This window comes from Temnothorax longispinosus, chromosome 11 (assembly GCF_030848805.1).
Source record: "Temnothorax longispinosus isolate EJ_2023e chromosome 11, Tlon_JGU_v1, whole genome shotgun sequence".
Classification (NCBI taxonomy): Eukaryota; Metazoa; Arthropoda; class Insecta; order Hymenoptera; family Formicidae; genus Temnothorax; species Temnothorax longispinosus.
In genome coordinates this window covers 15,025,332-15,037,895 of record NC_092368.1, presented here as the reverse complement: position 1 = coordinate 15,037,895, position 12,564 = coordinate 15,025,332, and the positions used below count along the sequence as shown (strand labels likewise).

The 12,564-nt window shown below is 38.1% G+C and overlaps 1 protein-coding gene across 12 annotated transcripts in view; it reads left to right on the top strand.

The window, feature by feature from the left end:
- Positions 1-12,564, top strand: part of Dysc (whirlin protein dyschronic) — an 81,746-nt gene that overhangs the window by 26,427 nt on the left and 42,755 nt on the right. For all 12 annotated transcript variants that reach the window (XM_071794375.1, XM_071794367.1, XM_071794373.1 and 9 more), the window contains 4 exons: positions 8,111-8,434; positions 8,742-8,974; positions 9,792-10,095; positions 10,948-11,007. In XM_071794375.1, coding sequence (XP_071650476.1) covers positions 8,111-8,434; positions 8,742-8,974; positions 9,792-10,095; positions 10,948-11,007 — 921 coding nt within the window. The remainder of the gene's footprint in view (positions 1-8,110; positions 8,435-8,741; positions 8,975-9,791; positions 10,096-10,947; positions 11,008-12,564) is intronic.

Genomic DNA, 12,564 nt, shown 5'->3' with positions numbered 1-12,564 from the left:
TTCGTTGCTTCTTTTATCGACTTTTCTTCTATCAATTTTAGTCCAAAATTTGCAATATGCGTTCTCGCATTTGCAGAATAAATTTTATTCCGATATATGTGTGTTACATATCTTGTTAAAATATCTCGGAAAATTAAGCCTTATAGTTAAAGATCTTTCTTTAAAATGCGTGGAATAAATCTCTATTTTCAGCTAATCTTAATCCAGTTAATATATTTATTTTATCCTGCCAGAGGAACAAGATTATATAATTTAATTATGATGCACGAAACGAGATTACTTCGCGTTCAAGCCTAAGATTTACGACAAATGTGATAATGTTACAGAATATCTGTTAAGAAAAAATTGATTACACGTTTATCATTTATAAACTTTATGGTTTAATAAGCAACCGGCAATTTAAGTTTTTAAACATCTTAAAATTCAGGTTTACAATTTCCAATCAACAATAACATTTAATAGAACCTCATTGTGTTTGAAGTGGAATTTTTAATTCGGAGATCAAACTGCGAATTATATATTTCGAAAGTTAAAACGATACTCTTTGCCGGAGGTGAGAACGAGAGCAAAAACGAGCAATTAAAGAATCATCTCAATTAACAGTTTTCTCCAAATCCCCGAGTCTCCACCGAGTAATCGCGCGAACGCATTTGATATTTACGACTGACCTTAGGAACGGTTTCGTCAATCCTCGACGCGCTACCCCCGACTTTCAACGGGATTAAAGAAAGTAGGGTAAAACGTGAAACATCCCTAAATCTGCGCGCAAATAGCCGGAAGACGGACAGTGCTCGAAATCAGCTGTTATCTTGCCTATTCTCATCCCTTTCGCTATTAGCGATTTTCCATTTATCAGCGCTTCTCAACCCTTTCACCGCCCGTGCCATTTTGCCAAGGTTTATTCACTTTTGTAACTCCTATAATCCCTTATAAACTCTTATAATCACCGTTAATTAGGGAAGAAAGATGTCAAGAAATTTTAATGAGGTTTTACTAATAAACTATCTTTATTAGTAAAACCCTTACTTGCCACACTGAGGTGCAAATCAACCCCACGACCATTCCCTTAATTTTAAGTACCTAAACCTACGGGGAGCGGGTCTATAGCGACATCTGTCAATAATTCGAGCATGCCACTATCCCCTCAAACCAGTGGCATTACGCCGGGACCGTTAGTCTATTTTAATTTTTTTATCATACATAATTTTAATTTTTGGCTATATAACCTACATAACTTTTAAAAGTAAGCTCTTGAGAAGTTCTAAAAAATTTAGCAAGTCAAAATATTAAATAGCTTATTTGTTATAACAATTTTTGTCGCTGGGGTAGATTCCATCCCAGTGTGGCAAGTACGTGATTCTACAGAAGTGTGGCAAGTAAGGGTTAATGTATATAAAATGCATTCCGAAAGTTTGTTTTATGGAATGCTCTTATAAAATAAACGTTCAAATGACATGATTCTTTTATAAAGTTCAGTTTAGACGAGCTATTTCTATTTCAGAATAGAATTCCATTTATAATCTTTTCCATGCCATGTATTTCAATATATTTTAACATATTTTTTATGTATATATGTATTTTATCTTTAAATGTTTTTCTACATAATTTTATCTTGATTTCTCTCTCTTTCTCTCTCTCTGTCTTTTGTACGAATTATAAATTGTTTAAAGTGAGCTAAAGATACACCGTAGTTCTTGCCAAATATTTACGATCTTTCATATTTTCACATAAATCACGCGTAGCGCACATTATACGCCATCACGCTGAAGCACCGCCGAAAGATGCCCTTTGATCCGCAGGGTAAACAATTCAAGGGAATATCATTGCTCGGTTGATACGCTTGACGCTCGTTTGGTTTGGAGTAGCAAACACTAAGCGGATATATTCGTGCATGTAAAATTAAGCGTCTCTCTATCCCTGTCATTCTATTTCTCTCTCAAGTGCCGGCGTAAGATGACGCCAAGCAAGAGGATTAAAACAGCTCGAATATATCGAATACGTCGTCGTTTCAAGTCTGCGAATCCAAAATTGAACAATTTTAAACCGCGGGAATGAACTTTACGGTTGAACTTTAATGCGATAAAATCGCGGAAATTTTCGGCTTAAATTAGCTCCGTTAATGAAAACGTGAGAGTCAATTTTGAAATATAAATTTCTAAATCGACAGGCTGCAACGCGCGGTTTTGTACTACCCATAATAGAATATCGAAGAAATGCGAGAATCAATTTAAGGCTGAAATTGAAAGTTGATCGAAAACCCATTTCAGTTCGTAGAATAAAACTTGGCGATCTCTGAAAATTTTTAATGACACTCAATTCAACTCTTCAAGATTTCGTGTGATCTTCAACGAGCCTCACGTCTCTTTGCCTGACCCGACTAGTACTCATTCTCGGCAGCTTTTTGTTTTGAACTTCTCGAGAACATCGGGAATATGTAACTATATGTATCTATAGTCTATATACGGAAGACAATCGGAACTATTTGCACCAGAGAGATTACTCGCGGCTATTCCTCGGACGACTTCACCTCGTATAACGGTTCTCTTCGATTCTTCACGCAGCCTGCCAACTTGATAGCTACACGTTCGTACTCGCTATCGACCGTCAAAGATCCGCGTCCTCTCAATTTTTAACATCATCAACTCAAAGTTCATCAATTTCATATTTATGTATTATTTGTTTAATTTTTATTTATTAAATCAAATTACGTTACGGTTGTCGAAAATTTTCAGAAATTTATTGAATATCGGAATTCTAGCAGAAAAAATCTCTATAATATTTCACTATTGCATAAAAAGTTCTAGAGATAAAAAATTGCATGAGAGAGAAAGAGAGAGAGAGAGTATTTCTACTTCGCTTACTTTATTTACATATTTTATTATTCATATTTTTATTTAACCGTGAAGATTGCGCGTTTGCGCTTTCAAGTAAGTATAACTTTATTTGCTCGCGCGGCGCTCTCACGATTCTCCATATACGCGACGGACGTGAAGAAACGCTAAGGAATCGCGCGAATCGATCGTAGAACGAAAGCAAGGATATAGGTCGAGTTCTAGAGACTTAGGCCGATGATATTCCGGAAAAATTGCTGTCACGGGAGGGTGAGCGAATGAGTTGTAGCGATCTATATCTATCCTGATTACCCTTCCTCGCATCTTCCACGATACGTGCCTTCTTACTGAGTCCTATCGATCGACTGTGCTCAGTCGTGATATAAATTTTATGTGCAGCGATTTAAAAATATTTAATAAATATTCCGCTAATTTAATTTTCTTAATTTTTCCCTCATTCTCGTTCTTTTCCCCTCCTACGTTCCCCTCCTTTTCTTTCTTTTTATCTCACTACGTACATGCTATTTCTCTAAATTTTCGCAGTTCTTTTTCATTGTTTATAATAATAATACAATAATACTACAATATAAAAAAAAATATTAATATAATATAATAATAATAATAACAATAAATATGTCAATTTTAAAAAAACATTGACGCAAATTTTATACTTTTACTGGAGTATAAACTACCTCGATCTAATAGTAAATTCGTTTTACGACATTTTTCATGAAAGATTCTCTCCGTTACTCTTCATTAATTACTATTCGAAATTTGCATATATTATTCTTAAAATAAATTTCAAGCGCCTGTCGCGCGAAGATTTCAAGATCCTTAATCGCATTTCGGTGTTTCGACGATAAAATAGCGCGATTAACTGGAATAATACTCTCTAATGGAATGTTTCTTTCATTCTGTCAATGTCACATTTTCGCCAATATATCTCATTTTCGATTCAACTTTGATCATGCCAGTCTCGCGAAATTCGATGAATCTTCTAGGGGACGTCGGTGTCATATTTTATTCAGCGAAGTATCTCACGCTCTCGCGACTGTTAAATATAAGAAAACTAATATCCGCGTGACACATGTGAAAATGATCTACATCCCTCGCGAAACCGTTGACATATAAGATGGCATTTTCCCATATTTGCGGCACGTATGATATTGAATTCAATTCGTCACACGCAATCAGTCCGGTTTTTAATTAAAAGATATAAGTAAATACTAATATCAATATAATTTCAGGCAAATATTAATCTCGAAGTCGAACGTCCCGCGTAATAACGGGCTCCACGGAATAAATAAATAACTTTACTTAATGGAAAAATCATCATTAATAAAAAAAGACTTGTTAGATACCACCGGGACGTGAGATATATTGAACTCGTCGAAACGGCGATTGTTTCAAGATCCCTTCCGATATTGTATTGTGCGGAATTTTGGGCGAGATTTGATTCTGTCTGCCATCGATCGCCGTAAATAGAAATAAATTGCTCGCCGACATAAGGGGCCGTAGAGGATAACGGTGGCGGCGGGACTCGTTATCGCGTAACAGCTCGTCAACGAGGTGCTCGGAAGAAGCGCGCGCTACGCAAACAATACATTCGAGCGAGAGGTTCCGCCGCTTCTTTTCCACTCCCCTCGCCACTATTCTCTGAACGACGGCGGGGACGACGATGTCGATGAGGAAGAGGGCGAGAGCGACGTGGCGGCGCCAAGCGTCCCGGCGCCCTCCGGCGAACCTCCTGTCATTTATTCTCTTTACATAATACACAAGGCTTCCGCAGATGCCGCGAAAGCGAAAAGTGCGACCAATAACTGAACGCAGCCGTTCACACGCCGTAGAATGAAAAAGTCTCTCTGGGGAATTCTTAATTATGCAGAAGTTCGTTATATGCTTCGTTATACACGGTCATAACTCGTGATATATGCTCTGGCTACTGATTATTTCACAAAGAGAAAGTTTACGACTTTTATTATTATTAACGCGCTAGTTTCACTTAAAATTTGGATTAATTTTAATTTTCGCATATTAGATCCTGCGTTGGCTCTCATAGCCCATTATTTACCTTGTTTTTCTGTTCAGAGCCTTATTATATTTGTTGATTAATTTTAATTAATTCATGTGTGTACGAATCTAATGTATAAGTAATTATAATTATATAAATATGTCTATCGAACGTTATGTATATTTTACAATTTAAATCTTTAAGTTTCATATAGGAAGAATCTTGGCAAGGAAATTCTACTTTGGAAAATCTTTCTTAAAATGATTATATATAGTATATAATAATTTTGTAAAAGAATTTCCAAGAATTCATAAGAGTTTCTTTTGCCAAGATTCTTCTGATATAAAATTTAAGATATATAATATTATATCTTTTTAGTTCATTATAGAATTTAGATTTTAATTATAAATTTTTATATTAATTATATATTTCTTATATATACATTGTTATACATTTTTATTATAAGATTTTATTGAAAATCTTTTTATAGTCATGAGGTATTATTTTTAACCAATAAGTTATCAATCTTAACCATTTTAAAATTGATACAGAATTCTAAGTCCATTTTCTTTTGAAGTTTCCAAATGCGACTTCTGTTTAGCAATAATTGATTTCTCCAGTTAGAGAAAAGAAAAACAAACTTTTGCGATATCTGTCTGTAAAAAGTGACTCTCTAGAATGTCACAAGCTATATCTCTTACAATTTACCATTGATAGCGAGAAGACACGCGATGAGGGGGTCGATCCTGCGGCTGACCCAGAAAACGATTTCGTCGGCAAAAGCGATCAGAGCGATATCCGCCGGATGGCATCGTAACTCGCGGATCGCTCATAGATAACCATTTCCGGCCGAAAATATGACGGCACGCGAGCTTCTTGCGGATGACGCGGTGGCGCGGGAAATAGCGACGACAGATCTCAAACGCGATAACGATAGTCTCGTGTTCGTCCTGAACTAGCTCGCGTCGGCCAAACGGCTTCGATGTTTCATCCTATGAATTATTTATTTAATCGACCGAGTGGAAATGAACACTGATCACGGAAGCGATCTGGTCCCCGAGCTATCCCGAGCTTTTCGTCTTCTCGACAGACCTAATCTGATATTAATTTCCCTCGTATGCGATGCGACACGACGCCATAAAACGTCGTGAGTTAGACGGATATAAAGTTTTCAAGATATGTAGATAGATAAATAAGATTGATCGGCAATATCGAACGCTGTTAGAGGGAAGTTTGAAGAATGATATTCCTACATGGCGGAACAGATTGAGAAGTAGTGGAGAGGACTTAGCGTTAACAAAGCATTGACGAAAGACAAATAAAAATAGGATGAAGAGCTTTTATAATGACTTTGAATTCTTGAAATTATTATTATATATCTAATTAATTATTATATGATCGATGAATGCATTATTTCTTAATTATTGTTAATATAAATAGAAATTAGTGACAAACAATGAAAGAAGGGATTAAGATGTCAAAATAAATTATGAATACATAAATTAAAATGTTCATATGTTAGTCGAGAAAAATTAATGAAAATCTAAGAAACAATATATATTTTCATAATTCATCGATAAATCAGTGAAAAAAAGAACAAATAACTTAGCATATCTTTATACAAAAATATTCGTACTTAAACTATTAATCGCAGAAAGCGGCGAGAAAGCAGAGTTTAAAAAAGTTAATGAAAAAAGCCTGCAGTTACTCGAGGGGAATTTCGGGAATTCTATTAGTGAATGTCTTTCGCATGTAAAACAGTACGTCCAATTTGCGCGGTGCAATTCGAAAAGTTCGGATGCGGAGAAACGGAGAGAAACACACGGTTTACGATACGTCCCGAAAGGCGCATCTCCGGGATCGGGTCACGGCGAACGCATTTGCCAAATGCGATTCCGCCATCGTCTCGCAGAAATGAGACGGCATTTTTATACGTTTCCTTATTCTAACGATTTTCCGGCGTTACGAGTGAAAGGGGGAAAGTCGTCATTTCCCGTATGCCGCTCGCGCTCGTCCGTCGCGTTGCGAGAGGGGTGCCGCGAGAGACCCGCGTCTTACGAGAGGAACCGCGGGTTCCTAGGGAACGTCGCGATCCGGGCTGGGTCAAGGATAGAATAGGATATGACGTCACGGGCTCTGCCAGTGGCAGGATCGATATCCTGCTGGCTGCCGAGTAGCGTCACATCGCCGCGAAACACGTCTCTCTGTTGGCTTCTCTTCGTTAACTTCATCTATTTTACCTATAAACAGCTCACTTTGGACGCCGTGCTATTCTTCATTAACTACTCCCCTGCCGCGTATTTTCATAATAAAGTGATTTGAAAGCATCAAACTTCCTTTTATTATTTCCTTATATTCTTCCCGATGTTAGAAATAATTTTATTTTTATAAAAATTAATTTGTATTTACGCACGCATGTGTTTACTTTTTATGTTTCTGTATTTCGATAGATGCATGACATATTTGAATATACTAGGACAAGTCAGTGAAAAATTGTGTACTTTTTCTGTTCCTCGCAAAATTTTTCGTAATATTTCTCTCAAATAGCCGACAAATTTTTATTACGCAATGTTTTATTAATTGCTGTATATAAAAATGTCATGTAAAAGTGAAAATTATACGGATGCATTTAAAGCTTTAAATATAAAATTATAACTGCGTGAATATTAATGTTAAACTAGAAATGAATTTTCTCGGTAAAAAAAATGTTAAAACAACATCCCAAATTTAATACGTGCACTTATGTAGAAAAAAAACTGTAACCAACATCCCAAATTTTAAGTGTCTATTTTTAAATATTATTAATCTTCCAATTCTGTATGCTTTTTTTGTATCTTCAGAATGTATACATGGATCTGTCACATTTGACGCTATTTTTCCTTTTACTTTAAAGTTTAAAAAAACTCACAAAACATCTGTCTACATTATAGCTGACGTATTTATAGTTATTTTGATAAACATTTGTTTATCAAAATTATTTATTTCATATTTTCTGCCTCTTTCCTATTTTAGCTCGGACGCCGTAGACCCACGTATACAGACGGAAGGTCAATATTTCTTGTCTTTATTATCAAAGTATTGTAGAAGTTAATAAATAACGATGGAAGATATCGATAATAAATTCCCGCCGCGTAAAATCCGTGCCCCGATTGCTCAAAGAATTCGTACAGATTTTCCATTCCTTATAAAAAAATCGCACCCCTTGTCCCTTTCGCATCTCTTGATCCGCGTGCCGTGATATTGTACAACGTTCTTCGCGTTCCGACAGATGCTGAAGTCCTGCAGGACCCTGAGCATGACGGTGCGAGGACCCGCCTTGGACCCCCGCTGCCGGGGCGGTCACCCCGTATGGTCGTCGTCGGGTCGTCCGCAGTCCTGCAGCTGGATGGACCGCCAAGGTCGTCCGGCGTCCCCGCCGCCCCCTCATCCGCCCCGTGATTCCCGCTACGGACCGAGGACGCGGAAGGTCGAGCTGTGCATCGAACCCGGCCAATCTCTAGGCCTGATGATCCGTGGCGGCCTCGAATACGGCCTCGGAATCTACGTAACGGGCGTCGACAAAGACAGCGTTGCCGATCGCGCCGGGCTTCTTGTAAGAATCATGCACGCTTTTCTACTAGATCTGGATCTTTCACAACCCGCGATAGATCTCCGAGAAACGAACGCGATCAATTCAGCAAGCGCAATTTCTAGCGAAAGTGTACTTTGTTGAGTGTAACTGACGAATGTCCATTAATACGCTTATTATTTAATTTATTTATTTATGCAGCATATTCCTTTCTTAATGACTTTGTAATAAATATTATTTTTATCGCGAAATTGTTCCATTCTGTTTACGACCTTTGATTATCTCATTCGCGACTCGAGCAGCAATATGAGACGCTCGCGAATGATCACAGGTGGGCGATCAAATCATCGAAGTGAATGGGCAGAGCTTCGAAGAGGCGACGCACGATGAGGCTGTTCAGATATTGAAGACTAACAAGAGGATGAGCCTGCTGATACGCGATGTCGGCAAAGTACCCCATTCGTGTACCACTAGCCAGCCTATAGTGGTCCCGAACACCCGATATCCCGAACACGATACCCTACTTCTGGAAAGCCCCGGGAATCATCGTCCACCCAGTCCCGTGTAAGTTGCAAATGTATTTGATACATTGAATGATTGATTAATCTACTCTCTAAATCTGAATCAATGACTATTCACTGATTCAGATTTAGAGAGTAATCTTCTATTATCTAATCTATTCTTCTATTATCTCTCCATTATGTATTAAAAAATATATTTTTTTATATGTTTGTGTGTGTGTGTGTGTGTGTGTGTGTGTGTAATCTTAATATTATTTCTTATTAATTTTGTACCTAAAATTTGTATCATATTTATGTGGACAGAAAAAGCGAAGAGAAAGTGAAGAACGGAAATAAATTTGTATTTTAAAGATGTAGAATTAAAAATTTACGAAGAAATACTTGATACGAGACGCTACAACGTTTCTTGATAATTTTCTTGATGAATTCTATTTCAAACGTTAATATTAATTCGTTACGTAAAAATCATTATTTGAATTAAATAACGTTAATTAAATTAATAATTAAACTTATATAACATAATATATAAGAATAATATTTGCTGATAAATCTTGGTTAATTAAATCGTGAATATTGATTGAAGCTAGCTTAATTAAAATCAACATATCGTCGCAGCCTGGATAAAATTCATGTAAATCGTTTTCAACTTAAATTTTAATATAATCTACATACAACGTTTAACAACTGTTAAAAAATCAATTAGTCTACCACAAATACAAGCAAGGCAAAACGCTGAATTTTCTAAGTTTGTTCAATGCCGCGAATCTATTTGTATATTCATCTCTCGACCCCGTGGTCGTTTAATTATTTTTACCGGACGTCGTCCGATTTATTCCCGATCAATTTTTTCGAAAATCAAGGAGCAGCACGAACGAGTGGAGGCATCGGAGTGGCGTTCACACCGTTTCGGCAGCCACAGCCGCCATGGTGGAGGAGAAGGCGCGTGTCGTCCTCGCAAGAAGCGAACGAGCCGCGCTCTCTCAACTCCTGGCGGATTATAGAACGAGAAGGCTGACGATAGAGGACCTGATCGTCAGTCTGAGCGACCTGCTGAACACCCACGAGAAATTGACGCTGCTGACGGAGCTCAGGGAGTTGGTCGACAACAAGGACAGAGCGGCCTTCGACGATCTCGTTTACCGACCCCGAATAGCAATGACCAGGGTAAGTCCTTAAGTGAACTTTAACCGACATTATTTTAACTCCGAAATGCTGAGAGTATTCAAAATGAACTATTCAAATCATGTAAAATATTCAAATCTCGAGAGATGTTGAGTTTTAGACTATATGTACTTGTCATGGAAATTTTCATTTTCAACGAAGAGAAAATTATCAAGTATTTCTAGAGCAAAACTCTGATATACCAATAAATTTGGATTATTCTGTATATAGTATAATAATGGTGAGAGATATAAGAATTTGTGGGATTAGGAATATATGCGTTAACATACCGGCTATATTTGGAACATATGTGCATTATTAATATTAACACATGCAAATTATGTAAAACGTTCGGAATAGTAATGATTACTCTGAGATTAATTAATTTAAATGGAATAACCCATTTCAATGCAAGCAAAAATGGATTCCCATTATTTTTATCATGGCAATACTAGAAGGAATCATTAAATTCGAAATAAAGATCGAAATGCATTTTTAATAAATCTAAATTTATTTTAAGATCATTTTAAATATTAGAATACGAACTTTTTTTTTATGCAAGTGTATATAATTATAGAAATTGCGCAAAAAATTTAACTTTAAAACAATATGCTAACTCGTCCTTTCGTCAATTCGAGATAGTTATTTCTTTAGAAAAGACCAACACTCGCGACTACGAACTATCAAAATTGAGATAAAGCGTCGAGGGAACTCATTTTAACCTGACGGCGATTTACGACCGTCACGCCATTTCACCGGAATGTGAATCGCGCGTTTAGGAGGCAGGAAGTCTTGAAAGAAACGAACGTCCAGCAAGACGGCTTTTAAAACGGTGCTTTATACTTCTTTTTCTAGAGAAAAGGCGACCGCGCTCACTCGGACTTGATAGTGACTCCCTCGCTGCACGATCTTCCGGTAAGTTAAACTCATCTCCCACATTCTTTATTCATATCCCTCGAGCTTACATAGAACGCAAAACTCACACATGGACTCAACATACACGCAACATGTATCACACGCATAAATCCCGGACCATATGCGCGTCGCGCGCATTGTTACTCACGTATACAGACACACGTACACGTTTTCTATTATCTCTACAACGACGATGTATGGAACCGAGTTTTTTTCCCTCTCTTTCTCTCTCTGTCTCTCTTTTTCTTCACTCACTGTTCTGTGGATCTCTGCTCACCCTAATTACCGAGACACTCGCGGAATCGCTTTTGCGTGTACCCGCCCTTTGTCGATGGACTCCGCGGGGAAAGCAACAGGGAAATATTCCCCGAAAGTTCCTCGTCGGCGCGGCGCGCGTTTCCTAATCGACAAATTGCGGCCGTTAGGAAAATTATCGTCTACCCGAGAACGAGCGAAATTATGCGAACAAAGGCAGCCAATCCCGAGAGAAATGTCCTACAGCGATTAATAATTCGTAACAAAAGCGCCATAATTTATAATAGTCGACATCAGAGAACAGCTTGAAATAATTGCCGCGAAAAGAAGTAGAACTCGTATAATCACGGCATCAAAATTTCAGAGAGTAATACGTTTAATTGAAACTATTAGATTTGTATTACCATAAATAGATAAAATTGGTGGTAATTGTACATGGAGGGGACCACCCCGGATGACCCCGATACTCCAGCATGTTGCCAAGGTCACCCTCTCGAGTGACCCCCAGAAGGCCTTAGCCCGCGCTCGTTACTTATTAAAAAGTTATTAACAAAAAAAAAGCCTGGAAAAGCAACCATACTGAGTATTGGAAGGCACAAATGACCAATATATATGTCGAAACAGCCCACGCACACACCCCCCACGCGAAACGAGGCGCCACATGGGCTCGTGGCGTGCTTTACGAGCCCGTTTATATATGTACATAAAAAATTTGAGAAACGAGCTTGTAAAGCACGCCACGAATCCATGTGACAAGTGACAACTGGTCTCCGTGTATATACTCGTATATATATCGTTACCTACGGCCCATCCCCTCCCGCACCCACCCCGCCGATAGGGGATCTCGCTTTACAACTTACCCACCGGCGAGATTTGCTTGGAACGCGTACTATTCAAAACAAGATCACTGCTTATTTTACATTTAGAAAATATCAGATGATGGTATAATATGTATCGTTGTCACATGGGTTCGTGGCGTGCTTTACAAGCTCGTTTCTCAAATTTTTTTGGTTAATAACTTTATGTATGTATATAAACGAGCTTGTAAAGCATGCCACGAACCCATATGTGGCACCTCGTTTCGCGCGAAAAGTGCACGCGTGAACCACCTCGACACATACACCGCAGTCATTAACGCTCAACACTCAAAATAGCCGCCATAGTCTCCAAACTTCCCCCTGTTAATAACCCCCCAACCAACAATGAGCCCGGGCTGAAGGTCACTCCGAAGGTCACTCAGGAGGGCGACCCCGAAAACACACCAAAATATCAAGGTCATCCAAGGTGGCCCCCTCCATGCAC